At 53.7% G+C, this 27,372-nt stretch overlaps 9 protein-coding genes across 9 annotated transcripts; 6 read left to right on the forward strand and 3 right to left on the reverse strand.

Annotated features, from left to right (window-relative positions):
• The first annotated feature begins 4,157 nt into the window (after positions 1–4,157).
• On the forward strand, positions 4,158–7,790 carry QC763_118120 (uncharacterized protein). Its single transcript, XM_062908402.1, has 2 exons — positions 4,158–6,947; positions 7,009–7,790. Exons 1-2 carry the CDS (start codon positions 4,230–4,232, stop codon positions 7,708–7,710), a joined length of 3,420 nt encoding a protein of 1,139 aa, XP_062771500.1. The 5' UTR covers positions 4,158–4,229; the 3' UTR covers positions 7,711–7,790.
• Positions 7,791–12,069: 4,279 nt separating this feature from the next.
• On the forward strand, positions 12,070–14,601 carry QC763_118130 (uncharacterized protein; the record flags this gene model as incomplete). The annotated part of the gene is made up of 1 exon (XM_062908403.1): positions 12,070–14,601. One exon carries the CDS (start codon positions 12,070–12,072, stop codon positions 14,599–14,601), a length of 2,532 nt encoding a protein of 843 aa, XP_062771501.1.
• Positions 14,602–15,129: 528 nt separating this feature from the next.
• On the forward strand, positions 15,130–15,993 carry QC763_118140 (uncharacterized protein; the record flags this gene model as incomplete). The annotated part of the gene is made up of 1 exon (XM_062908404.1): positions 15,130–15,993. The coding sequence occupies one exon, from the start codon at positions 15,130–15,132 to the stop codon at positions 15,991–15,993; it is 864 nt and encodes a 287-aa protein (XP_062771502.1).
• Positions 15,994–16,855: 862 nt separating this feature from the next.
• On the reverse strand, positions 16,856–18,541 carry QC763_118150 (uncharacterized protein; the record flags this gene model as incomplete). Its single annotated transcript, XM_062908405.1, has 1 exon — positions 16,856–18,541. The coding sequence occupies one exon, from the start codon at positions 18,539–18,541 to the stop codon at positions 16,856–16,858; it is 1,686 nt and encodes a 561-aa protein (XP_062771503.1).
• Positions 18,542–19,053: 512 nt separating this feature from the next.
• QC763_0021730 (uncharacterized protein) lies at positions 19,054–21,038 on the reverse strand (the record flags this gene model as incomplete). The annotated part of the gene is made up of 4 exons (XM_062905411.1): positions 19,054–19,077; positions 19,471–19,926; positions 20,491–20,967; positions 21,000–21,038. The coding sequence occupies 4 exons, from the start codon at positions 21,036–21,038 to the stop codon at positions 19,054–19,056; spliced, it is 996 nt and encodes a 331-aa protein (XP_062771504.1).
• On the forward strand, positions 19,546–21,168 carry QC763_0021740 (uncharacterized protein; the record flags this gene model as incomplete). The annotated part of the gene is made up of 1 exon (XM_062905412.1): positions 19,546–21,168. One exon carries the CDS (start codon positions 19,546–19,548, stop codon positions 21,166–21,168), a length of 1,623 nt encoding a protein of 540 aa, XP_062771505.1.
• A 596-nt stretch (positions 21,169–21,764) lies between these two features.
• CSN4 (COP9/signalosome complex subunit Csn4) lies at positions 21,765–23,027 on the forward strand (the record flags this gene model as incomplete). The annotated part of the gene is made up of 1 exon (XM_062908406.1): positions 21,765–23,027. One exon carries the CDS (start codon positions 21,765–21,767, stop codon positions 23,025–23,027), a length of 1,263 nt encoding a protein of 420 aa, XP_062771506.1.
• A 15-nt stretch (positions 23,028–23,042) lies between these two features.
• On the reverse strand, positions 23,043–24,678 carry QC763_118180 (uncharacterized protein). Its single transcript, XM_062908407.1, has 4 exons — positions 24,117–24,678; positions 23,969–24,032; positions 23,714–23,911; positions 23,043–23,659 (listed from the first exon to the last, which is right to left on the reverse strand). The coding sequence occupies exons 1-4, from the start codon at positions 24,325–24,327 to the stop codon at positions 23,368–23,370; spliced, it is 765 nt and encodes a 254-aa protein (XP_062771507.1). The 5' UTR covers positions 24,328–24,678; the 3' UTR covers positions 23,043–23,367.
• Positions 24,679–25,634: 956 nt separating this feature from the next.
• On the forward strand, positions 25,635–27,329 carry QC763_118190 (uncharacterized protein; the record flags this gene model as incomplete). The annotated part of the gene is made up of 4 exons (XM_062908408.1): positions 25,635–25,662; positions 25,720–27,042; positions 27,103–27,176; positions 27,237–27,329. 4 exons carry the CDS (start codon positions 25,635–25,637, stop codon positions 27,327–27,329), a joined length of 1,518 nt encoding a protein of 505 aa, XP_062771508.1.
• Positions 27,330–27,372: the final 43 nt, after the last annotated feature.

Below are 27,372 nucleotides of genomic sequence, written 5' to 3' on the forward strand. Positions count from 1 at the left end.
AGTCCAGCCGGTGATGGTGGTGTGGCATGGCTGGTGAAGTGAGACTATCTTCTGATCCCAGATAAACCGCGAGAATAAATGAGACAACTTCGGCGCAAGGCTATCGCCGCCTCCTGGGGAAGGTCCAAGAGAGATCAAGACAATCATGGGGGCATCTCCGGTCTGGGACCGTCGCCGATGATGGGTCGAAAGGAAAGTACTGGATGGTGACTAGCTTTCTCGGTAAGATCCTCGGAAGCGGAGGGAGGGAAATCAGAGCGAGACCAACCAGCATCACCACGGCCACCCTCCCAGCCCTCTCTAGCCAGTGCGCGGATGGATGGGCGGCCATGCATGCATGTCTCTCCTTACGCTAACACTGATCATCAGGTTGTTTTTCTTCAACAGCAAGGAGAAACACGCATGGGTCCTGCCGAACGAGGCCTCTTATTGCATATCTTATGCTTGTCTAGACCCAAAGGCTGCAGGCGTGTGCGCGAAGGGGGTTAGATGGGGGTGTGATGGTGGTGTGGAGATGAGGAGGGCTTGTCCTTTCTGTTTGTGCTCGCTGCCTTCAGATAAGGAGGGGAGAAGGTATATATGATGAATAGTTTAGTCTGAATTGGTCATAACATATAGACGACTAGGAAAGGCGAGACGAAGGACTGCCATTGAAGCTTGTCCTGCCCTTCACCAACTCCTAGCTCGTCAGGCTGGCTGGGGCTGGTGTCATCATCAGTACCAACTTGGCTTGCTGACTTCTAATATCGCGAAAGATTCTGCCTATTCAAGGCATGGTCAGCAGCTCACGTCGTAGCCCAGTCGGATTCCACCGAGAACCTGGACGCTCCCCACCTAGCAACATCGTTGGGATGGCGGTATGTGACATCCAGCTCATGCAGAGAAACTATATGACTTGACAAACAAGAAACCGGAACGAAGGGTGGCGTGGTCCAGCGGCTGCCGTGAGACGATAAGCGGCTTGCAAGGGGGGTGGGTGAGGGGGCAAAGCTACTCCGCTCGACGGCGACCGAGATGGCAGCTGTGAGGGGGGGAGGAGGGGGGGGGGGTGAAAGAGTAGAGAAGAGAGGGGGGGACCCATGACTGGTGATACCATGATGCGTTGGCAACACTATCTTGTTCTCGGAGGGCGGGGGCAGCAGCGATATCGACTCTATCGAGGCCTGAAGAGGCGACCAGAAGGGAGTATAGCAGCGCTCCGATATAGCCTGCTGCCCAGTTCCCACGTTCCCCTCACAACGGACTCATTCTTGAGCTCTTGTTCCCCTCATCATAACGAGACCAGCTGCCATAGAGGCCACTTAACTCTGCCGAGCTGACCTGGAATATTAAGCATGATTAGGTTCCACCAAGCAAGCGTGATAACTCGTTAAAGAGCAAAGCAACCTGCTCACCTCCTCCCACAAACATGTTGAGTGAGTGGCTGATTTAATGACTAACAGAAACGTTCCTTGTATCGGAGCCAACTGATTTGAGGCAAGCAGAGAGCGGTATCCGTTTTCGTCCCTCTCTTTCGGTACATGTAATGGCGCAATTCTGTCGATCTTTCGAGGAAACAAGCGGGATTTTCGCGTGAGGAAAGATGTATCTTGAAACGAAGTCAAGGGCAAGATGGGAGTGACCTGAGTTGGTGTAGCTCTTCTGACCAGCCGTCAACTGTCTCGGCACAACAGCCAGCCCTCCGCCTAGCACTGTGGTTGATAGTGATGCATTGTGTGCCAGCACCCCTTCCACAACGATCTCTTCACGGGTGGCTGCATGTAAGGAATTTGGGCGAGAGTATTGCGCCCTTGGCATCACTGCACATCGCCGTGACTTGAGGTTCCCCCCAGAGTTATCTTGCCCACTTGCTGCGTCTAGTGGCTGTGGTCTTCCCACACCATGACGAGAAATCGCAGCCACTTTGATAGAGAACAGTCAATGCGTTAAACTTGGAATCGATACAGCGGACATGCCAGAACTTGACAGGCCAACACGATGTTGGCACGAGATATCTCCCGCATGGCTGGCAAGCAGAGCCTACCACGTTGAGACAGGAGGTAAGCAGGGACCGATGTCCACGACTGGGGGAGACGTCCTTGGTTGATCCGCCATTCAACAGTTGGTGACAGAGCCGAGGATCAAAAGCTGGGATATGGGACTGTACAAGGGCTCAATGAACTGGAAACCAGGCTCGAGCTCCAAGACAGCCCTTGTGGGTGTGGTGAACTCGTGGCAGATTAGCGAGGTGCCGCCTGCTCTCCCGATGGGTGTGTATTCTGGGACACGGGACATAGGGGTGATCGGGTTGAGATCAGATGTATCGCCCCGCTCGTAGTACTGGCTAGACGCCTGGCTGGCGGCAAGAGAGTGTTCGACGACTGGAGCCAACTTGGTCCTCAGAACCATACCCAAAGGATCTGGGGTACCCTTGACGTCGTAGATAGGATTGGGGGCCAGAGCGCGGAGAGAAAACTGTCGAGCTGACCTGACCTTTGAAGGACACACCCCTGTAGACTCCCTTGTGTCTGACTGCCGCAAAAATGTTCAGTTTCAGGCGCCCAGGACGTATCTGATGAAGCATTTGCATTCTGTTTCCAGCGGGGAGTGCACTATGCATAAATCTCGTTTGAGGGCACTGACCCTCACCTGTGTGAGAAACGGCTGTGAGGGACGTCGATCAGTGAACCAAGCAAGTACTCCTGTCCAAATCGGGATAGCCACACAGACCTTCTGTCGTCGGTCCGGGCCCTCGGGTTGATCTTGGCATAGAACCGGATGAACAAGCGCCAACAATCCACCCCATGTCTTCAGATTTCAGTTCCTGAACCACAGGATTATCTGTGTCGGTAGAGCAGTGGCACAAGTCATTCTTGGCCAGAGTGGTGTTGATATGGTGTTGATGTGGTATTGATGTGGTGTTGATGTGATGATGTTGCCGCCGGGGAATGCGTCAAGACAGACAAGCGATTCCCAGCAAGGCATCGGTACCACTGCCGACCACAACAATCAGATGCCATTGTGTACACCACTTGTAGAGTCCTCACTGGAGGTGATGTTGTAGGTGACAAGGTAGCCGGGGCGCTGAGATAAACGGAGAGCAAAACCGCATCTTCTCCCCGATTGAAAAGACGGGAGGGAGTTTTGCTTGCGTAGGTGTTGTTTCGGGATGCAGGGGGGGGGGTGCTTGTTTTGCATGTCTGCGGAAGGAAGCCACCGAACGCCCAGCACACTGTGCCCGTGGAAAACGATGCGGATGACACGCCGTCCAGCTAGATTGCTCCCACCAGATTCCCCGCAACCGGGTCCTTCCATACGTGTGGCTTAGTGGCACTTTTCATCATGCAGATGAATCCCAAGACGGTGTGCAGCTTACACAACAAAGTTATGCGATCTTATGTGTCCCCCCTATGAAAGCCACTCGGCTTTATATACAGGAATTTGTAGTCTAATCGTCGAACGACAGACAGTTAGCAATGAAGACACGCTTTAACCGCTCAGAGCTCTGTTGGAGAACGTTACCATGACCATCTCGAAGATAACTTTTGGCGCCACCATAACTCATCAAGGAAATTATGTGGTTGGTGCCAAAAAAGAAAGGTGAAGGATGCTCCGGGAGGACAGACGCGTGAAGTTGGGACATTGCTGTGGGTTCACGGGAGTTAACAAGATCCGATCTGATGACGCCTCCTCAGCTCAAGAAATTCCATGAGTGAAGTGTGTTAAACATCAGGCCAGGCGTAGTAGCTCTGGGAAGGAATACCGCAGGATGGTAGGCAGTGGTTCACCTGAACTTTCCAGCTGTGAACTGAACACGTGAGGCTGGATGGTGGCTTGGAAGCATTGACGATATGAAGTTAGCTAGAAAAGACAATCGCATACCATGATGTGGGTATTGTGTATGGTCTGTTCCAGAGGACGCGCACGAGAGAGGCACATCTCGAACAACCTGTCTGACGAAGAATGGGAGATGCGAGGTTGCCTGTCAGCGGCTACAGGTCGTTCCGCAGAACGCGACCCTGGCTTGGCACCGGGTTCCTGAGCCCCACACCCCGCAATGCCAAGCTGTCAGCCAGCCACAGGATCCACCAGTGGTTCTGAGCTTCAGCCTCATCAAACGGACCAATCCCAGCCCTGCAGTCCAAACCTTCAGGCAACCAACCAACCGCGACTTCAATATCGACATTTCTGGCATGTTGTTGAGTGAGTGAAGACGAGCAACCTCTTCTCCAATCTACTCTCTGGAAACTATGAGTGCCGCGTTTCTGGATAAGTTTATTCCAGCGGGATGCATTGTCCTTCATGAAAGACTGCGTCCGGTGTGTCCGAAGGAACTCCAGGTCCAGGATGAATGGCTTCACTTCCGCTCAACTCCAACCGACGATACCCCTGGGGATCATAGCTATCTCGAATCGCTGTCACGAGACACATTGATCACTTCAATAATAGGACTGTCGAAAGTGACAATAGACTGCCGGCGTCTGCTTCGCTATGGCTGGATTCACCTGACCTACAACCACGGCTGCGGTGTTGTTCGAGTTTACGTGCTACCTGACGACGTGGACAACGTGACCATCCCAAGGGCTAGCTCCATCTTGAAGAAAGATCGACAAAGTTTGCTAAGTCAGTTGGACTATTCGACGGCAACCTGGCATGGACGGCCTACTTGTTTCTTTGTTCCAACCACTACCCATCCTCCCATGTTTGAGACCGCAGCGTCAAATGCAGAACTGTACCCACCGAACCAGGAACAGTCCCTTCTCGGGATCTTCAGTAGGATTCCACCCCCAGATCCAAGGCCTGAACAAGTCGAAGATGCCGATGTTTACGACGCTATGTGCTCCCTCCTCGACAGCGATGTTCCCGGCCTGAGGACTACCCTCTATCCATATCAACGACGATCTGCTGCCCTAATGCTTCAGCGGGAGACACGATCACAACCAGTATTGGACCCACGACTGGTCAAAGTTGTCGATCAGTTTGGAAAGTCTTGGTACTACGATGCAGTGACTGGCTCCGCCTATCGTGGGCCACGGTACTATGACCGCCCACTTGGAGGAATCCTTGCTGAAGAGATGGGCTCTGGGAAAACACTGATATGTCTGTCTCTCATTCTTGCTACCAAACATATCCCGACCCGAACGCCAGAAATCTTTCACTCAGAGGCGTCGCCGGTTCGACCAACAGTGGGCAGCATGATGGATATGGCTGCAGCTTGCATAACAAAACATTCTATTCCCTGGAAACACCTCTTTGGCAGTGACTCATCAAGCGGGCTTCAGTTTGCAACCTGTTCTGCTGCTGTTAGACGGAACCCAGGATTCTACCAACTCCCTCCCCAGGGTGGACCTCGGTCAGCGCGCCAAAGGGGTTCGACCGATACCTCCATGCGGAAAATCTTCCACAGCAGTGTGTCGCTTGTTCTTGTTCCTCTCAATCTATTACAACAATGGAGACAAGAAATAGCCAAACACACCGTGGGACTTCGGGTCATTGTGTGGTCTTCTAGCGAGAACCAGCCTTTGCCCTCTCTGGAAGAGATACTGGACAGCGACATTCTGCTGCTGTCCACCACGCAGTTTGAGAACTTGCGGAAGACGGAAAAAGCGGCTTCTGCGCTCAGTATTTTAAAACAGTTGCATTTCAAGCGCTGTATAGTTGATGAAGGTCACACATTGGGTGGCGCGACAAACTTCAACAAGCGAAACATGCAGCTCATCATCGACGAGCTGCAAATTACAGCAAAATGGATTGCTACGGGCACGCCTTCGAAGGGACTGTATGGTCTTGATGCTTCTTCTGACACAGCCAACGGGAGCCGGGATCAATCTCTCGAGAAGATCGACCTGGAGCGGATTGGTTCATTGGCGACGTTTTACTTGAAGATGCGACCTTGGGCGAACCAGTCGTCTGAGACCGGCGATACACCTGCTCAATGGGCTCGTTATGTTACTGCGCGCTGGCCAGGCTTGATCGCCACAGTGAACAACTGCCTCAAGACTACGCTTGATTCGTTGATAATCCGGCATCCGTTATATGAGCTCGGGAATATCCTTCCGGTGGTTGACAAGAAGGTTGTATTTTTGGAGGGCTCTTATCAGGACAGGCTGACACTCAACCTGTTCTCCATGATGATCATCTTCAACGCCGTGCAGTCAGAGAGAACTGATCAGGATTACTTCTTTCACCCCCGACAGCGAAAGGCTCTATTGGAGCTTGTTGGCAACTTGAGACAGGCAAGTTTCTTTGGCGGCTCATTCTTCTCGCCGGCGCAAATCAGCAAGTCGATAGAGACTGCAGAGGAGTTTTTGAAGGAAGGCAAAGTACAGGTCAGTGCCGAGGATCGTGCTTTGCTTGGTGAGGCTATCAGCTTTGGTAGATTGGCACTCGGAAACACCATCAAGGAGTGCGCAAATCGGTTTCGGGACCTCCCCATTTATGTTCAGGACTTTCCGTTTGCTGCAGGTCGGGAGTGGTCCCTCGATGACGAGGAGGGTGATCCAGTCTGTACGGCTTCTGCAATAATACTAGAGCTACAAAGGTTTCTTCAGCCGTTGTTGGATGCACCGACAGCTCTCCAGATGATGTTTGCGAATGGACGTCTGGCACTGCGTGGCCAGGAAGGAAGGGCAAAGTTGATCGAAGCTCAGATCCCAGCCACTTCGACACCGAACAAAGTACTTGCCGGCAATACGGAACTTGGCCAAGATAGCAGTAGCCCCGTCAAACGGCGCGCTACAATATTGGGGAGAAACGTCCAGATGCAGCAAGCGCCTTCACTTCCAACAGCAGAGGTCAAGGGGACAGGAATTGCTGCACCGCTTGCGAAGACTCGGCTCATCTCAACCGCCTCCGCAAAACTGTCATACCTGATCGACCAGGTGATCAAGTACCAAGAGCATGAACAAATCATCATTTTCTACGAGAATGACAATGTGGCTTACTATCTCGCAGGCGTTCTGGAAATTGTAGGTCTGCCAACACTCGTCAAACTAAAGGGCGTTCTACTGACCCAAATACCCACCACAGCTTCAAGTCCAACACCTCATTTACGCGAGAGGTTTGAGTCCACAACGACGCGCAGACTATGTTGCAACATTTAACCAAAGCTCCAAGTTCAGAGTCTTGCTCATGGACATCACCCAAGCAGCTTTCGGTCTGGACATGAAGTCCGCTTCCAGAATTTACTTCATCAATCCGGTTCTTAACCCGCAAGTCGAGGCCCAAGCCGTTGGTCGAGCACGACGTATCAGCCAGCAGAAACCCGTCACAGTCGAAACGTTGGTTCTCAAAGACAGTGTGGAGGAAGTTATTGTTCGACGCCGCAAAGAGATGACACAAGCAGAGCAAAGAAAGTGCAAGTCTATTCTAGACGACAAGCCCATTTATGAATGGATCCTGAATGCCAAGATCCATCCATTGCCGGGAGGTGATGGCCAGCCGGTTGGAGGACCGGATCAAATGGCGAGGCTGCAAGAGCCGCAGTTCTTGTTCGGGAGAGGTTCCGGGAGGGAACTGAACCACCCTGATGAAGACATTGTCAAGGCAGATGATGCTGTGGTGCCAAAGAAGATGGATGCCCCGATCTATAACGGGGTCAATGGGGGTCTGAAGAGAAAGATGATGCCGGTCCAGCCGGCGACGGTTTTTGAGACTTCCAATGGCGTTGAGCGGCCGAAGAAGAAAGTTCGGGTGGCATTTGTCGAGCTGGACGGTGGTGAAAAGACTTGATCTCTCAGCTGCCTGCTTCATGTTTTCGCGTTGCTGCCATCTCTGTGAGCCGCAGGACTCACTTCGTCTAGACGAACCTGAAAAAGGCTTTCCAGGTTCTTTCCAATAAAGCTCAGGCCTAGTAACTAAGTTAAAAAGCCACACATGGGCCAGTACAGCGGCTGGCCGTCCAATCAACACATCATCAGCAGCGCCTCTGAGGCATCGCGCAATCGTGGCTAAGCAATATGCGCCAACAAAGAGCGAGGTCAGAGAATCATCAGTTCAGCTATGTTGATGGGATTAAAGGGACATCTTGGTATGGGTAGGGCCGAGCTTTTTTCAGCCTGGTTCGTGGAGCACACCCCCAACTTGGAGAGGCATGATGCGGTCTTGGATTGGGAGTCACCGCGGCATGACACCAAACCTATGACTTCGGCATTCAGAAGAAGCTCACTTCTCGTGTAACCCCTCGGGCATCGTTCCACTGGGGCGAGGGAGCTTCCCTTTTGAGTTTTGTCAGGTGGACCAAAGACTTGTAAGACTACAGAACCAATGGAACACAACCCCAGGTTTTTCGCTACGCAAATGTTATGACACTCGAGCTATACACAAAGCCCCACGAGACGAGATGGAGGTGCAGAGTACCATCTCAGGTGTGCATTCATTCCCGTCCCTGACACCGTCAGGTCCCGTCACCGCTTCTGGGGTTGCAGTTGATGATGATGTTTCGGTTCAGCCTTTCAGCCACAACCAAGTTGCCACATCCATCCCGTCACCGCTGTCGCTTTGTCGCCAAGTTGGTTAAAGATCGCAGAATTGGCCCCCTAGATCGACCCATGCATTAGTGTAGTGAATACGAAGTGTGTGTGGGCGCCTGCCGAGTCTCGAGTCTTCCCCAACCTCTTGTTTGTTGCGCGCAAACAGAATTTCCCGTTACAATTTGTAAATTTGTTTTTCTTTTGGGCCCGTCGAAAAGGTCCCAAACCTGATTCTTGTGCATCCACGTTTTCGTGGTGGACCCCACCATCAAGCCCATTCACCAGCCCCTCCTTTGGTGGGTGGATTGGTTTGATGGTGAGAGGCACGTTTGGGAAGGCTTCGCAACTGGCGCGGATGCCGTTGCTTCAGGTAAAGTTTCTTCAGGAATCTGAAGAAGAGCTAGAAATAGCTATGCTATTCGAAACAAGTCAACAAACAACCTTTAAAAACCCCCCTGGCGAGTTCCCAGACACCAAGCTCGATCTGGCGAGTTCGAGTGGAGATCCCCCGTACAGCGCATCGCAAACCATCCCATCTCACCGTGCAGTAGCACTTGCTTGCATCGCGGCGCTAGACACAACAGACAACACAGGGCCCTATTGTCTTCTCATCACCACATCCACTGACAGCAGCATTGCGGCGACACAGGGGGCAAAGAAGCAGCCAAGTTGAATTCAGCCGCCCCAGGGTCGGGGTGCTGCAAGTGTGGGTGGTGCCTACCAACCACACGCCCCCCCACCCTCCTAATACCGGGCATACCCCATTATCCAAGATCGGGGCAGGAGCATAAGGCTCATGATGACCCCGCCGGTCCAGTAACGCAGCAAGAATGAGATGCATGTGGACTGTGGACAGATTGTTTCGCATCGCGTGGTGTGCGTGGGAACCAAGCAATCAACACCTTCTTCCCGAGCCGAGCCAGCAAGCAAGGACACAAGCGAGGACAAGCATCTCAGGCAAGGTCGGTATTTGGGTTTTATGAAACCGTATTCCCACTACCTTTCTTCTCGCGCTCCTTTTGTGGTTCCAAAGGGTTTGTGTCCTCCCTTGTCCCTCCAACGACCCGGATATTTTAATCGAGATCGCACAACGGGAAAAGAGAAAACTGCCGACGCTTCCATGGTGGTGGTGCAAAAGCCGCGCATGACAACAGAAACTCGGTACCTTATCCATTCACATTCAACGACCCGGCGACACAAGAAGCTGGACTTGACTCGCCTGCCTGCCTACCTGACTGACTGACTGACTGACTGACTGACTGACTGGCTGGCTGGCTGGCTGGCTGACTGACTGACTGACACCCACGCGACCGAGCCATTGCGCAAACCAGGCACAAAAACCGTCTCTGGTTCATCATCATTATTCTAACCCACCTGTTGGATGCATGAACGGCTCCGGTGACTGACCGACATTGTTGAAGAGGCGGGTAAGGTGGGAAGAAAGTTTGGAGACAACACGAAAAAGGAGGGGCGGGAAAGAAGCGGGGTGGTGGGTTTTGTGGAAGAAGCAGGAAACATCTTCAACTCGGGATATAATATTCCTCGGCCGTCGACCTCTCTTCTTTGCGCCCGCGCGCGCTTCGATCTTTGACGCCAGCCTGGGGCGCGATATACGAAAACTCGAAACTGCGGCTGAATAGCATCGGGTTCTCTCTCTCTCTTTGTTGGGCCCGGACCGGCAACTCTGTGTTGTGGCGTTTAGTCCGTGTGCATATCCAACGGTCCGATCAAGAGTGCGAATAGGGGGACAATAAGGTACTGACCAACATTATCGAGACCGACGATTTCAACAACAGGGCAAACCCATGATACGCCCACGGCACTCGTTTGAGGTCCAATCTCATAATCGTTGCCAATATGAACGGCAATGATACACCAAAGTCACGACCGCGGTCATCGTCGATATCTTCGATAAAGTCTTGGTCGCCGTTCAAGAAGAGACGCAATAGTGAAAGCGAGGCTCCGGTTATCGTTCAGGATGTCGAAAGGAAACCCAGTGCCGGGACAGGTAGCCGCAGGAGCTCTTTTTCCCTTTCCCGGAGCTCCTTTTCGCTGTCCCGAAGCAATACTGCCGAAAAGACCATAGTCACAACGACCATGGCGAAACGACAAGAGCTGGCCGAGCTTTCGAAGACGCTGACGAATTCATATGGGTTTTCGACGCCCGAGACCAAGACCGGGAATGGGAGTGCACGTCCTGAGATGGCAGCGGGTACCAGCGCGGGCGCTGCAGCTGCCAAGAATAACAACCGCAGGTCAGGAACTTCTCGGTGAGTGCGGTTTTCTTCTTCTTGCTGTTGTTTTCTGTCGCTTTCAGCCCATCAGCTTCCATTTCGTATCAGCTGGTCATATTATCTCCCCCCTACGCAAAGTTGCAATCGATATCACTCGGCGATGTGGCGTCTGGTGGACGTTGTGGAACATGCAATCGTTTTATGGAAGAACAATAGGGAAAACCCTCCGTTGGGCATGGTGTCATCATTCCTCTCGGCACTCGGAAGTCCCCCTGTCGCTGGGCCTGGGGGCTAGTGCCCCACGCTGGACTTCCAGGTTTGGGCGAAACCCCAAGCCGGCAGGTCGGCAGCCTACTTCAAAAGTATTTTTACATTCTTTGTTGCTCTTTATATGTTTCACAAGCCCATTGAGCCTTGCATGTTCTATTGGCTTTCTTGCTCGGTTTGCTGTCAAGGCTGGCTTGGTGACACACCCCCTTTTCATCTGCGATCCAGCGATTCGAGCACTGATGCCGCAGCAGCGCAGCGTGTGAACGCTTCCGCGCGCAATTTCCACCATCTGGCTAGTGGCGCCATGTCGAGCCTCTGAGTGCCCAGACACAATCCCACCCCAAAAGTTCAAAGCGGTTAGCGCTTGGCAGGGTCCTCAGCAAGCGCTGAAGCTGACCGTCTTTCCTGACTTCTCGATTCGGAATGCAGCGCTCTTGGTTCTTGGTTCTTGGTTCTTGGTTCTTGGAGCCTTGGAGCCTTGGAGCCTTGGAGCCTTGGATGTGGTGGTGATGGTGGGATGGATTTGGAAGCACATGCAGGAACCGCTGGGCCATCAAAGCCGCGCTTCTCCTCTTTGTACCCACAGACAGCCGGACAGGTGTTGGATCTGTTGATCCCACGCTTCTCTTGTTTCTTTCTTTGACCGTTCCCAACGCCTGTCATATCCTTATTTGTCCGAGATCTGCATGGTTATCCTTCCCAAGTTGTTCATTTTAAACGCGCGACTTGGCCCACTACCAGCCTTGCCTATGACCTTCTTGGCTGATTTCCCCTTTCTTCGCTTGTACTTTCGTGGAATATTATAAGAGATCATTGTTGTGCCGATTATTGACTCCTGTAGACCTCCGCCTTCCTTTTACAACAGACCCTACAATCAGCGAATCGTTTCGATTACGCCCGTCTCCTCCCAGCGGCCCTCCCACCGGTCTTTTCACAGCTCCCCAGACATTCTCACGCAGGCGGATAAGTCGGATAAGAGGGACAGAAGAGACAAGGAGGACACGCCAGAGGATGATGATATTCGACTGAAACCACCTGCTCCGCGAGTCAAGCCAACAGTGGTAAACACGCCTTTACCACCTGTTTCTCAGCCCAAGCAGTCTGATATTTGTCCGATGACGACAGCCGCCCCGATATCGCCAAGTCGACCGTGGGCAGGAGGGATGCCCTTGGCGATGTATCCGCCAAACGACCAGGAGTTCGTTCTGAGGACGCAGAGAGCAAGTGCAAGGATACAAGAAATTACCAATGGAAACGGGAAGCCCGAGGTCGGGGCCTATATTAGCGGCTCGCCCACGGATGGCGTACCCACGACCCACAAACCGACAGTCCAGCTTGGTGGCAACGCCAGCTCAGTTTTGAATGGTACGGCGGAACGATCGGGGTGGTATGATCGACCAAGACGCCTGTCCAACAACAGCGAGGCCAGCAGCACGGTAGCCAGCAGTGCTGTTTTTGACGGTGAGAGTTTTGATGGACGGATACGTACCATGTCGATGAGCAGCAGTCATACGAGCGTCGATTCTTATCCGATCGGAGGTCCACAGTCACCAGCAGCTCAGCCAAGATGGCAGACACCGTCAAACACGCCGCTCATCATGGGAGCTGGAAACGCTGTGCGGCCGTGCGCACAGTCCTACCCGTGGCAAAAACCAGCACCAATCAAGCAGTATCGAAAAAAGGCACAGGGAGAGCTATTTGCGGCATTGCCGGGCGAAGTGTTGGAGCTGATGCTGGAAGAGTTGCGCAAGCTGCATCTTGGCCAGGGCCGGAATAGTTGTGCTACTTGCTGGATGCGCGATTGCTGCTCGGTTGCCCTCAGCGCTCGCAAGTGTCTCAAGTATGCTCGGGAGGCCTTGTATGGGCACATTCACATTGTGGGACATGAGGGCCCGGCCATCAAGAAGCGGACAAAGACGACGTACGGGTCGAGATTGATCTTGCTGAGGCGGACTCTGAGGTCAAACGCTCAGATTGCGGTGATTGTTCGGTCGCTGAAGCCACCTGCATTGCCTCAGGGGGTTGGGTTGACAGAGTACAATGATTTGCTTGCGTCGGTGATCATGGCATGTCCCAGCCTGGAGCGGCTTATTGGATATTACCCGACGTTCAACCACTCTTTCCAGAGGATATTCCAGGCACTCTCGACGCGGCCCAAGCTGAAGGAGATGAACTGGATTTTGGAACCGTCACCGTCACAACAACAGCAGCGGTCACGACCGGGCGGTCCAAATAGCCACTGGGGCCCGGTAGATCTCACACGGCAGGAAGCCCAGGGATTCTTGGATTTCAACGTGAATTGGAAACACCTCACCACACTGGTAGTTCACTGCCATCTCGGTGCCACGCTCAGCCCACCCGACCTCCTAGACCGCACCGTTAGATGTCTTCCAGCCCTCCAGAATCTGTATCTCTCTCACCTGCCACACTCAGCGTTCAATGACAGTTCTCTTCTGGCCCTCCCTCCACTGAAGACACTATCGTTGGCTCATTGCACAGGCGTAACCACCAACGGCCTCTCTGCCCTTGCAACTCGACGCAACAGCAATTCCCTCCACACGCTCACCCTCATTCACATGAACATCGAATCTCTCCCCGCCATCGCCCGACTATTCTCGTATCTTTACTGCCTCGAAACCTTCAACATTGTTCAGACAATCGCCCCTGCGATACCACCAGACGAGTTCATCATGCTCTTTCCGTATCTCGCGTGCCGAACCCTCAAACGACTGCACTGGGACATTCCATACCTACCAACACAGTCCACACCCTCGGATACCATCCTCGCAAAGTCCATCAGCGCAGGGGGCTTCCCCGCCCTCCGCTACCTCTGCGCGCCGAACGACCCGGAAGGGATCTTCCAGGCTGTCTGCCAGCCGAGAGAAAAGGTCGATTTGCCAGGTGACCGCTTCCGCGGACGAGCCCACAGTTACGGGCACGCACACGCCAACAGCACTTCCTCTCGCCGCCCCAGCTCATCCCAAGCCTGGCAGGGTTTTGGCTCGGGCCACCACCGCAACTCGTCCACTGCCTCGTCGCAGCGGTCCGGCAGCGCGCTGGGGTTCTGGGGGAGCAGCAACCGGTCTCGAAGCGGGAGCCGGTCGGGCAGCAGAGGTGGAAACACCCCACCGCCGGTCAGCCCGCTCTTCCCGCCGCCGGATGCGCTGGATATGATGGCGCGGGATAATAGCGATTTGCACCAGGCGAGGATGGCGGCGCAGGCGAGGATCGACCAGGCGAAGAAGTATCCGAGGTTTTTTATTCAGGTTTTTGACGAGGGGGGCACCATGAGGGAGAAGTATGGAGTTGGGGCGTTTGTCGGGACGGTGGGGAGCAAGGTTAGGTATGTGCTGACTCCGAATGAGGGGTTGGGACAGACGGACGAGGGAGGGGGGTTGGTGACGGTGGAGGATATGATTAGGGATGATGGGGGGGAAGCGTTGGTTATGGGGGGAGGGGAGGGGGATGGGAGAAGCAAGAAGAAGAAGGGTGCTGGGGTGGGGGAGCGGGAGGAGGGGGAGAAGAGGACTAGGGAGGGATGTACGGGACGGTGGAATACGTATTCGGGCATGGTGGTTGATAAGAAGGACAAGGAACGGTGGTGGCATCAGGAGCGGGGGAGGTGGAGGCAGGCGGTCCCTTCTTGAGGAGAGAGAATCATGTTGTATATTGAGCATATTTTTGGACGAGGTGATGATCATGTTGGAAATGCTTTGGCAGATTATCTGGGGTACAAAGTAGGTAGCCAGTTTTTAATCATGAAGCGATGACATACAAGCACACACATGAAGACTGTACGATGTAGTCAAAATAAGAATATCCCCGGCAACTCAACGTCGGTTTAGAGCAATTTCCCTATCGGGCGATCGTGAAGGATGGCTGGGGTGTCATTAACGTTTCTGGGTTAGGGTTGTTACCTTCTGTCGGGATCTGCCGGCTTTGAGCGACAAGGGTAGTAGCTTATCGAACCGGCGGAGATCGGTGGTAGCGCCGACGTCATTTTTCTCTGGCTGGGAGCCGCAGCGGATCTCGGGTTTTTTTCCATCATTTCACTAATATCTTGAGCATAACTATCAACAATTACGCGCTTTTAAACACTAGGCTATTCATCTTTGCGAACCTGCACCCTGGACTTACCGGTTTAAATCCTCAGAAAAAAGAGCACAAACGTCAGAATGCGGTCCTCGCTTGTGTCGTCCTCGCGGCGCGCGGCATCACAAATGTGCGCCTCTTGTCAAAGAGAGGCGAAGAACTCGCTGAGATCGAGAGCAGCCTTTTCCAGTCTGTCTGTAACCCCCAGAGAAAGATCCCAAACATCAATGTCAGGGAGTACACCCAGAATATCACTCCTCCAGCCCCGACAACAGCGGTGGTCCTCCTCCTCCTCCTCCTCCTCCTCCTCCTCTTCTTCTTCTTCTTCTTCTTCTTCTTCACCATCAGAACCAACACCAGCCTCAAAAGACGGGAGCAAGAAGACGAAAACCCCCCCATTCTACGCCCTCTTCCCCCAGACCCTCCCCCTCGGCCCACCTCCCTCGGGACCATTCCACATCCCCCTCCGCACCCTCCGCAACGAGTTCCTCAAGCTCCAAGCCCTCTCCCACCCAGACTTTGCCCACTCCTCGGCGTCCGCCAGTGCCAAATCCGCCGCGACGACCAACTCTGCCATTATCAACACGGCCTACAAAACGCTATCCAACCCTCTCTTGCGCGCGCAGTATCTCTTGCATGAGCTGTACGATGTCGACTTGGCGGGTGATGAGGCGGGGACGCATGCGGAGCCGGACCCGGAGCTGTTGATGACTGTTTTGGAGAGTAGGGAGATCATTGAGGAGGCGGACACGGAGCAGGATCTGGAGGAGCTGAGGGAGGAGAATGAGAAGAGGATTGAGGAGGCGGAGAGGGGGTTGGAGGAGGCTTTCAAGGTGGAGGATGTGGAACGGGCGAAGGAGGAGGCGGTGAGGTTGAGGTACTGGATGAATATTAGGGAGGGGGTGGATAATTGGGAGAGGGGGAAGGGGGTGGTCTTGCAGCATTGAAGGGGGCGGGGTTAGAGATGGGGAAGAGTAAGGGAGGCTCTGCGGTGCAATCAATGGCACTTGCGAAGTCTGGTGAAGGTGAAAGAAAAGGGGAAACCTGATGGGAAGGGGACATTGAGGCTTGTGTGTGTCTTGCCAAAAAGAGCAGCGTATGCGTATATGTAGGATTATTGGCAAAATATTGGGAAGAAACGTGCCGCAGGACTGCCATGTTTGAAGCAAGAGTTCAAAGTTCACGGGGGTGCGGTCACTTCGAATTTGTTTTGTGCGGCCAGAGAGCCGGAAAAAATCGTACGATCTTGACGTAGGGCCGCCAGTGCCAACCAGTAGGTAGGCACATCTGACAGCTGCATCACTTTACACGCGCTGATGGGAGGTCTGCTGAGGACGCGGCTGATCAGAAGCCCCCAAACAGGCTCTCGATCTCAAAGTGCATCACTCGACCAACCCATAGCCGAGAGTAATCGTTGATAATTCGTGTACACCAATCTGAATACATGTGCCGTAATGCACCCCAGATATGCATAGATAAGGATGCATGATTCCCCCTTTACTACCACCCGCGCTACCACTCTTCCGTTCGTCCTATCATTCATTGCACACTAGCATCAGAGCCGTCTCTCGGTGATCCTCGGTATTCAAGTGACCCAAACCACCGGTATCTTCATCAGATTAGGCAGGGATGAGACGGTCCAATCGGAGGATTTTATCTTGGACCGCATGGGAGGGAGCCAAAAGCTTGGGTACAAGGCGAGTTGCTTCATTCATGCTCAGGTATCTAATTACATACAAAAAAAAAAGAAAATTAAATATTGTGTTTTGTCTCGTCATCATAATTATCATCCTCCAATCAGCACGCCCTTCAGGGGAGGGCAAGAGCCTCCTGGAGGGCAGCCAGCGCGCCAAAGAGCTCGTTGTCATGATATTTTCTGGTGGTAATCTGCAAGTTGATAGGGGCGTTCTCAAAGTCACCCTTGGCCCACAGTTCCCGGGTGTGCTTGTCTTGCTCGCTCAGAGGAGTGGCGTCCTCGGGAGCGTAGTCCTCGGCACCCTTCTTGAGCGCCTTGATGGGGGTGGGGAAGACAACACCGGGGTAGTCGAGGTAGTTCCACAGGGCGGTGTAGTTCCAGTAGAAAGCAGTCTCGTGCTCACAAGCCGGGCCAACAAAAACGGGAGAGATGACCACATCGACATCCTGCGCGTTCCAGTCCGCGACGAACTTCTGGCGGTAGACATCACGGGCAACACGGTACTCGAGCACCTTGGAGACGGGGAGCTCTTCCTCGCTCACGGCGTCCTTCAGGATCCACTCCGTCAGATGGAACATTGGCTCGCCCGTGGCGGCAAGGTGAGCTCTGACGGCGTTGCCACCGTCGGGCCAATAAGCCTTGCGGATATTGACCATGGCCTCGGCCGCTTGGTAAGGGACAAAGGACTTGACCTCGAACTTGCCAGGGAACTTGGTCTCTAGCTGCTCCTTGGCCCAGGCAAGAGCCCGCTTGACAGGAGGCTGAGGGATGATGGCACCGTCATTCCACATGATGCCGACCTTGAGAGGAGTGGTCTTGGGAGCGGTGGCAGTGCCGGTCCACGGGATAGGGATGAGTGCTGGGTCCTCAACGTGCGGGTTCGAGGCTTTGACGACGGAGCAGAAGAGATCCATATCCCTCAAAGAGTGGCCCATGGGGCCGGTAGAGCAGAGCACCGTCAGCTCGGCAGCGAAACCACCAACAAGGAAGTCCTTGGTAGGGAGATAGTACGATGTCGACTTGTAGCCATAGATACCGCAGAATCCAGCCGGCCCGCGAATCGAACCGCCAATGTCGGTACCGATACCAAGAATGGAGCCGCGAATGGCCAACAGGGCCGCCTCACCACCGGTAGATCCACCAGCCGACAGATCAATGTTGTGAGGGTTGAGGGTGCGACCAAGAGGAGAGACGGTCTCAAGGTGCATGATGCCCTGGGGCTGGTTGGTCTTGCAGTAGAAGACGGCACCTGCAGCGCGAAGGATGGCCACCATTTGGCAGTCATAGTCATCAATGTGGCGCGTGTCGAGGAAACCAACGGCTGTGTAGTGACCCTTAATGGGCATGTGCTCCTTCAGACTGATAGGAACACCATGAAGAGGACCAACGGTCTTGCCGGTCTTCTCCAGATGCTCGTCAAGGGCCTTCGCCCTCTCGAGCGCCTCGCCTTGGAAGTACTCTACCAAGCAGCCGGTGAGCTGGTGGGCGATGGCAGCACGCTTGGTGAAGGCGGTGGCGACAGCCACGGCGCTGAACTTCTTGGAAGCGATGGCAGCGGCCAAGGCAGTGGCATCGTAGTTTTCGGTAATGTCGATTTCCTCGGCAGTCAGGATACCGCACTCTCTTGGTACGGAGGTGACGTCCCGTGGAGGGTTGTCAATCAGTGACTGGGGTAGGTAGTACTCGTCAGGAATGCTGGCCTCGAGCTCGGAAAGATACTTCTGGCGCAGAGCCTCGTACTCAGGGGTTCCTTGAGGCAAGGGTACCCGCTGAACAACAGGAAGCGGTCTGGAAGACATGTTGAAAAATGACAAGGGGTAGATCGTTGAGTAGATAGGGTTGAAAGATGATGAGATGAGTTGAACTGGTGATTGGAAGCCAGGTGCGAACGGGCCTTCGACATTTATCGACCTGGAAACTGCTGTATTACTATTGGGAAATCTGTCCTCTGGATACCGAACCCGGTGATACCATCGTAATACCTGACACAACACGCGTTGTTGATGAAACTTGGATATCTCGTTCAGTTGGCTTATCGTGAGGGGGTATCAACCAGATAGGCACGGTGGAGAGCTGGGCTGGAGCTGTCCCGATACCAGCTGCCCGAAAGCCAGTCGAGGGGACGATGATGATCCCCTCCCGAGATATGCAAGCACGGCTGATGCTGGTTGGTTCTCTTTCCGTCGGGATCGTGGTGTGTAGTTCACTGCCAAGAGCTACCGGCGGTTTAGCTCCATGATCCTGCTAGAGAAGCCGACATATCTGATAAGAGGGAGATGTCTCGGAATTTAAGTGGAGATCTGGGGAATCCTCACATGCCCTGGATTGTAAGCCACTAAAACGTAGAATGATTGTCAACTTACACATCTTCACCAAAAAAATAGGCTTTGAAAGAAAGGTAATAGAGGTCAAAGGATAGTAAGAACGCCTATTATCCATCTCCGAGCTTCATTAATTATCTTTTGACGTGTATTGAAGATACGGTCCTCCGTTGACTTACTTTTGCAGTGCCAGTTATTTTGTTCCTAGCGTGCCTCGTTATCCGATAACAGCGGAGAATAATTAGGCTTCCAAGACGTGTCTAAGTGGTCAGCATGGTTGACAGCAGGATCCTAGCGGTAGTCCTGGAGGTCTGTGTAGCTGTCAGTGTCTGACAAGTGCTGAGATAACGGCGAGTGGTTCCCATGTCTCTTCCAAAGAAGGTAACATAAATGCAGTTTATAAATACATTACGTCTTGTCCCCAATGAAGATTGTGATTCTCCAGTCAACGCCCGCTCATCCACCTCGACACACACCTCAGGATGGCTATTCAGCATACGGCCGTGGTGCCCGGCACCGTCCACCTCGTCGATGTTTCCGGCGCGGCGCCTGCAGGCGCAAAGATGCGGGACGGAATCCAGCTTGTTCCCCGTCCTAGCGATGATCCCGAGGACCCTCTCAACTGGAGCAGAGGCCGCAAGATGTTGGCTCTCGCCATGGTTGTGGTCTACACCTTTGGCACTGGACTTCCTATGACCCTCCAATACTCGATTCTCGCCGACATCACCGCGGATACCGGCATCTCCACTGCAACACTTGTCGAGGGTACCGGTTACGCTTTCTTGCTGCTTGGTTTCGGCTGCTTGTTCTGGCAGCCTATTGCCTTGACATATGGCCGCCGCGGTGTTTATCTCCTTTCGACCCTTGCTACCGTGCCCTTGATGGTTTGGACAGCCTATTCCAAGTCGGGCGGCGAATGGTTCGCTCACCGTATCATCATTGGGTTCTTCTGTGCACCTATCGAGGCCTTACCCGAGGTCAGCATTCCCGACGTCTTTTTTGCCCATGAGCGCGGTGCCATGATGGGCGTGTACGTCTTTTCGCTCTTCGGCTCCAACTTCCTGGCTCCCTTGATTGGCGGCTGGTTCAACGAGGCGTATGGATGGAAGTGGACCATGTACTTTGGTGCCATTTTCGCTGCCGTGGCCTTCATCATCATGTTTTTCTTCATGGAGGAGACCATGTATTTCCGCCAGGGTTTGGAGGGTCTGGAGGATGAGCAGGATGAGATTGCTGCTGCTGCTACCACCACCGATGCCGGAGAGAAGGGAGAGAAGAGCAGCAGCTCGAGCCAGACCGTCAGCGAATCTCCTGCTGCCATCTACGTCAAGCCCACCCTCGCCCAGAAACTCGCGTGGTTCCGCAAGATGGACGGCCGACCAACCTACCAACACATGCTCAAGACCATGTATATGCCCTTCATTTACCTTTACCAATTCCCCATCGTCCTCTGGGCCGGTTTCATCTACGGCATCAACCTCTGCTGGTATCAAGTCCTGAACGGAACTGCCAGCCCTGTTCTCGCCAACGCTCCCTACAACTGGTCTTCCGGTCTTGTCGGCACCATCTACACCGGTCCCATCGTCGGCGCGGCCATTGGCTGCTACTGGGCTGGTTCCATTGCCGATAAGTTCACCTTGTGGCTTGCCCGCCGGAACAACGGCGTCCGTGAGCCCGAGCACCGTCTCTGGCCCCTTCTTGTGACGGCTGTCTTGGGAGCCGTCGGCCTTATCATGTGGGGTGTTGGTGCCCAGCATCACGCTCACTGGGCAGTTTTGGCCGTCGGTCTCGGTATTCTGACTGCCAGTGTTGTAGCTGGTGGCTCGGTTGCTCTCTCGTACAACATTGACTGCTACAAGGATATCTCGGGCGACACCACCACCGCTGTTATCCTGGTCCGCAACCTGATGGGTTTCGCCATTGCCTATGGAATCACGCCCTGGTATACCAACATGGGTCTCCAAAACTGCTTCATCATGGCTGGCTTCCTTGCCTTGGGCTGCACTCTCACCTTTTTGTTCATGACATGGAAGGGCAAGGATCTCCGTAGAGCTTCTGCCGAGCGGTATTGGAAGTATGCCGCCGAGAGCTCTTCTGCCCACTAATTGTTAGGGGGGTTGATGGGTGGGCGGAAGCCCTAATGTTGGATCTGATGAAGATGAATACCTAATAATACATAGAATATGAGTATGAGTAGTGAGTCCTTGTTTCTCATCAAGCTTGCTCACCAAAGCAGCGGCGGGTGGAAAGTCTCAAACGATAATGATAGATAAAATGAATATAAAATACCTAGGGAATTTTCTTCTCAGACAAGATTCCCCTTTGCGTGACGTGGCTGTGTTGTATGTACATTGGAAAACGGAAGCCACCTTCCTTTTCCATTGGTGGACCCAAATGCGCATGACAAACCCCACTCCTGGTGTTTGACAGCTCTGGGCTTGGCGTTTCCCCACAACCCCGCCCCCCCCCCCACTCAAGCGGCCCAAGGCTGCACACTCCAGCACACAGCTTCCAGTCCCCCCACTGTCGGGCTGGCTGAGCTTCAACTTCCATCCATACAACGCTCTCAGCCTTGCTGTCACCAACCAATTTCAGGTCCGATTCATCACAGCCAGCTTATCATACCCAACATTTCGATCTCGTCATAAGCCCCAAATCCAAGTAACTTCGTCATTCTAGCTACCCAATTCGACCTCCGAACATGGTTTCGCCCAAGGTCCAAGAGGCCCTCGCAAAGGCCCAAGAGAACCCCGTCATCGGTTACAAAACCCTCCTCAACAGCCTCGACGACTTCTCCCCCCCAGAAGCCCGCAGCACCGACCTCAAAGCCATCACTGACGACCTATTCGCCGCCTCCCACGGCGTCGTCACCACCAAAGCCGTCCTTAGCGACCTCATCAACGTCCTCACAAACTCCCAGAACCACGAGTCCTGGATCGACGTCGGCACCCACATCGTCCGCGCCATCTCCTCCACCCCCTCCCTCTCCTCCTCTCTTGTCGACCAAGCCTCGGCCCTCCGCGAGCTCATCGCCACCGCCCACGAAACCAACGAGGACTTCCTCGCCGCCGCCAAGATCCTCGCCGAGATCCCCCTCGACTCCTCCCAGCGCCGCGTGTCAGACCGCGAGAAGGCCAAAATATGGATCAGAATTGTCAGGAACCACCTGGAGGAAGATGACAGCACCACCGCTGAGACATACCTCAACAAGCTCAAGAACGTGATGCACAAGATTGGAGACGCGGATCCGGAGATGATGCTCCACTTCAAGCTGAGCGCCGCTCGGATTCAGGATTCCAACAGGCAGTTCTTGCAGGCGGCATCGAGTTACCACGACATCAGCTTCTCGCCTTCGATTGCTGAGGAGGAGAGGCTGCACACGCTCAGCATGGCGATCAAGTGCGCGGTCTTGGCGCCGGCTGGTCCGTTGAGGAGCAGGGCGTTGGGCAGGCTTCACAAGGATGAGAGGTCAGCGGGGCTGGAGGAGTATGGGATTCTGGAAAAGATGTTCTTTGATAGGCTGCTGTCGAGTGACGAGGTGGAAAAGTTTGCGCAGTCGTTGGCGCCGCATCAGCTGGCCAAGACGTCGGACGGGTCGACGGTGTTGGCCAGGGCTGTGGTGGAGCACAACTTGTTGAGTGCTGGGCGGTTGTACACGAATATTGGGTTTGACGAGTTGGGGCTGTTGCTGGGGTTGGATGGGGACAAGGCTGAGGAGACAACGGCAAAGATGATTGAGCAAGGGCGGTTGACTGGGTCTATCGATCAGATTGATCGGATCATCTACTTTGAAATGGCTGAGGCGTCTGGTGAGCATGGTAGCGGGCATACAACAGCACAGGTCGGAAAGGAGATCCGGCGGTGGGACATCAACGTGCAGGCCTTGGCCGAAGATGTCGAGCGTGTGACAGACCTCCTGCAGGCAGAGTTTCCAGATTTTGTGGCCACTCAGATCGCCGTATGAAAGGGGGGATACAATGTCAGAAGAAGCGCATCTGTCTATAACAAGCGAGCCGCATCGTCCCCCTGTTTGGGACATGTAGCCGGTTGAATTGTGTACGGACATGCCCTGTCTGTGGGCAAATTGTCTAGATCATAGATGAATAATGAAGAATTCGAATATAAAACACATATTTACTTACCCTCGAGATACCTATCCAACCGTTGCCGTAACTCGAAATACGCCGATGCCAAACCTGTTCTCTTGAGACTAGAAAGCCAAACGCTGTCCGCCACTACCATGTATAACCAGAAATAGAAGTCCAATCCAAAAATAAAAAGAAAAAAAAATAAAAAGCAGGCGCCTAGTCCAGATCGGTTCGCCGAACCACGACATAGCCCCCGTCGAGGCTCTCTGGATTGCCGGTCTCCTCCTCGAAGAGCTTGTCATCGTTCTTGAATATCCGCCGTCTCTTTGCGGGAGGAAGATCCGCCACCCTCTGCTTAACCAGTAAGCTCACCAAGGCCATGCCCACTTTGTTACCGATCAGGTCATAGCCCTCTGGGGTGAAATGGATTTGGTCATCCCTGTAAGTCTTCCTGTCTGTCGAGGACATCTTCGTCAAGCTGATAGCATCGTGGAGATCGTATACGTGCCTGCGCTAAGTCAGCTAGGTAAGACAACAAAAAGTGGTAGACGATTGAACCCACAAGTTAGGCTTCTTGTAACCCATGATCAGCTCGTTGAGCACTTTCCTATCCGCGTCGCCCCTCATCTTGAATTTGCCGTCGCCCACCACATCGGGGACTGTTAGGGCCAGGACTTTACATCCACGTCGAAGCGGTATATCCCAGACCTCAGTCAACTTCTTGAAGATTTCCTGCGGTGGTACTTTAAACGCGATGTCGCTTGATACTCCGTCAGCGGACCTCATCAACCAGTCTATCATAGGGACGTAGACATACTTTGTGCCTCCCAAAACAATCACCCAGTCAAACGGACGCTTATCGTCCTTTTTAGCAGGCGGGACTATATCTCAACCTTGAGTGTTAGCTGTGTGTTCAAGTCCATCCATTTTGGCAATTGGGAAGCATTAACGAAAGAGCAACTAACAGCACTCCTGCATCCTCGTCAGAAACCCATTCCTGACCATATCCCCGCACTTCCCCCGCTCGACGGTGGTTATTTCGTAGTCGGGAAAGGCCATCGCCAGCATCTGGTCCATCTTGAAATGGTACGGGTGGTAGGCGGAGCCTAGGTAGGAATAGCCTGCTGTAAGACTGTCCCCAAAGCAGAGGATGCGCAGCTTCTGGCGGGCTGCCATCTTTGCAAGGGCTTTGGAGATGCGATGGCCCAGGTTTGTTTTCGGAAGGGGGGGAGTAGCGATATCAAGAGACACGTGTTCGAGGGGTTGTGAGGTGGTGGAAGTGGAAGCTGATGCTTGATTGATGGTTCGGATCTCGGGGGCAGAATGCGGCGGAGAGAGGACTGACGGGGTGATGATGACGCGGGGATGCGCCTCCTTCGTTGGCTATCCAGCCAGCTTGTTGAGCGCTTCGTTGAAACTGTCGAAATGATATTCCAGAGGCAAGTTTATAAGCAAAGTTTGATGCACCGTAAAAAGAGCAATGTCTGATGATACGCGCAAGGTTGCAAGTTCCAGGTTGTTGATGGCTGTTCATGTGGTCCATGGTCTGCTGCCGTTGGGAAGGGTGGGGGCGGGGAGCTAGCTGAGGTGTCGGCCTCGCGCTAACAGCGGAACCCCTGCCCAGCGAAGTGGGCCTATCTGCTCACCAAGCACCAAGGTCCCATTTTCATGGCAATTCAAAAGATCTCGATGTTTCTGAGCCTTATTTCTCGGTCTCTTGCTTTCGCTGCTTGTAGCATGTCAATGCCTATTACCGTTCACATATTTACTTGTATATCATCCTCCAGAAACTCCGGAGATAAACTCGAGTATCCACATGGTCAACTAGGTACATCACATGAGCAGTTTTATGTTTCCCTGAAACAACCCGGGGTTGGAGATTCAACTTCAACAGTTGTCTAGATGGGACTACATGCTGATAACGTCTGCTGAACTTTCCCCAAGAGCCCCTAACCATGAGCAATAGCTCGGTGACAGGAGGACTCTAGTCACAGCAGAAAGACAATTTGCACTTAGTGTCGCCACCCAGCCCTCCTTATGAATCATTCAACCTTGACGGCACCTGTTGTTGATGCAAGGGAAAAGAGTCCCATCTACTGCGTATAAAACAAAAGAATACTGCACTTTGATATCGCCAAGCCGCAACTGCAGCCTCGGCCAAGCGTTACAGCGAACTGTCGGTCCGTCCGCCGTTGTCGGAGTTCTAGATGTCAACCCCGGACCGCTGTCCGGTTCGTCACTTTCCCCAGTAAAAGCAACTGTCGGGTACAGTGGGGTCCCCTAGAGCAACAGCACCCGTCCTCCAATCACTCACCACCGCATTAATTGAGCCAGATATCGGGTTTGCCCGCTCCCGCGTGACATTATCCCGTTGGCGATTGAGGGATGTTGAGATATAAATAATAAAATCTTCTCCGTATAGTTGTCAACATTGCTATTTGCTTTGAAGTCATTCCACGAAGCCCAGAAGGCGAGTTGTCACAATGGCCAAAGTCTTCAGTGCAGAAGAAGGCATGTCTAAACAAATCAACCACACACAGGCAAATGCATTGCTGACCGCTGATACAGTTGCCAAGCACAACACCGCAGAAAGCTGCTGGGTAGTCCTCCATGGCGCTGTTTACGATGTAACAGAGTTCCTCCCCTCCCACCCAGGAGGCTCCAGAATCATTCTCCAGCTCGCCGGCCGGGACGCCACCGCCGAGTTCGACCCTATCCACCCCCCAGGCACTCTCGAGGACAACCTCCCACCCACCGCCAAACTCGGCATCGTCGACCCCGAGAGCCTCAAAAAACTCCAACGCCAGTCCAACACCGCCAACCCATCCCAGGAAGCAGCACGCCCACCCCCGCCACTCCACCACCTCCTCAATCTAGACGAAATCGAAGCAGTTGCCAAAACCCAGGTCTCCAAGAAATGCTGGGCTTACTACTTCTCCGCCGCCGACGACCTCATCTCCAAGACATACAACAATACCGTCTATCGCAGCATTCTCCTCCGCCCCCGCGTCTTCGTCGACGTCACCAAAGCAGACACCACCACCTCCATCCTCGGCGGCGCCTTCAAGCTCGCCACCCCCTTGTACGTCTCCCCAGCAGCCATGGCCCGGCTGGCTCACCCGGACGGAGAAGCTGGAATAGCAAAAGGCATCTCCCGCTTCGGAGCCATGCAGCTCGTCTCCCACAACGCCTCCATGTCGCCGGAGCAAATCGTTGCCGACGCCAAACCGGATCAGATCTTTGGCTGGCAGCTCTACGTACAGAACGCTCGTGCTAAATCCGAGGCCATGCTGGCGAGGATAGCCAAACTGCCGCAGTACAAGTGCATTGTTCTTACTCTTGACGCACCTGTTCCTAGCAAGAGGGAGCACGACGAAAAGGCCGCGTTGGAGGCGGAGCTACTGATTGAGGCATCGAAATCGGAGGAGGAAAAGGAAAAGGCAAAGAAGAGGCCGGATTCGAATAGTGGTGTGGGACAGCAGCTGTTCTTTGGCACGGCGGCTGATTTGACGTGGGATACGACTTTGCCGTGGTTGGCGAAGCATACCAAACTGCCTATTGTTTTGAAGGGGATCCAGACGCACGAGGATGTTTACCTGGCTGCGCAGTATGCGAAGAAGCATCCGGGGACGGTCAAGGCGGTCATTTTGAGCAATCACGGGGGTAGGTCGTTGGATACGGCGCCGCCGGCGGTGCATACGCTGTTGGAATGCAAGAAGTACTGTCCGGAAGTGTTTGATATCATTGAGATTTGGGTGGATGGGGGTATCAGGAGGGGGACGGATGTGGTCAAGGCTTTGTGTCTAGGGGCAAAAGCGGTGGGCGTAGGCAGGGCTGCACTCTATGGGTTAGGGGCTGGCGGGTGGAAGGGGGTGGAGAGGACTTTCGAAAGTGAGTTTGCCTTCATTGCTGCGGATTCTTTGGTCGTGAGGGTGCTGACATGATCATCAGTTCTCCAAGGCGAAATTCAGACGTGCATGAAGATGATGGGCGCAAAAGACATCTCGGAGCTTGGGCCACGCTTTGTGAGTTTGCCCGGATTTCAAGGGGCCCCTGACGAAGAGCTAATAATCTTGTGATCGCAGATCAACAGCAGGATGGTCGAGCGGGACATATTCGATGGCGGGGCTGGTCTCGACAGAACGGGGTTGTGGACGTCTCGTGCTGCCAAGCTGTAGGCGATTTTGCGGGGGAAGGTGTGCCAAGCTGGGTTGAGCATGT

Source organism: Podospora pseudopauciseta, chromosome 1, assembly GCF_035222475.1.
Source record: "Podospora pseudopauciseta strain CBS 411.78 chromosome 1, whole genome shotgun sequence".
Lineage (NCBI taxonomy): Eukaryota > Fungi > Ascomycota > Sordariomycetes > Sordariales > Podosporaceae > Podospora > Podospora pseudopauciseta.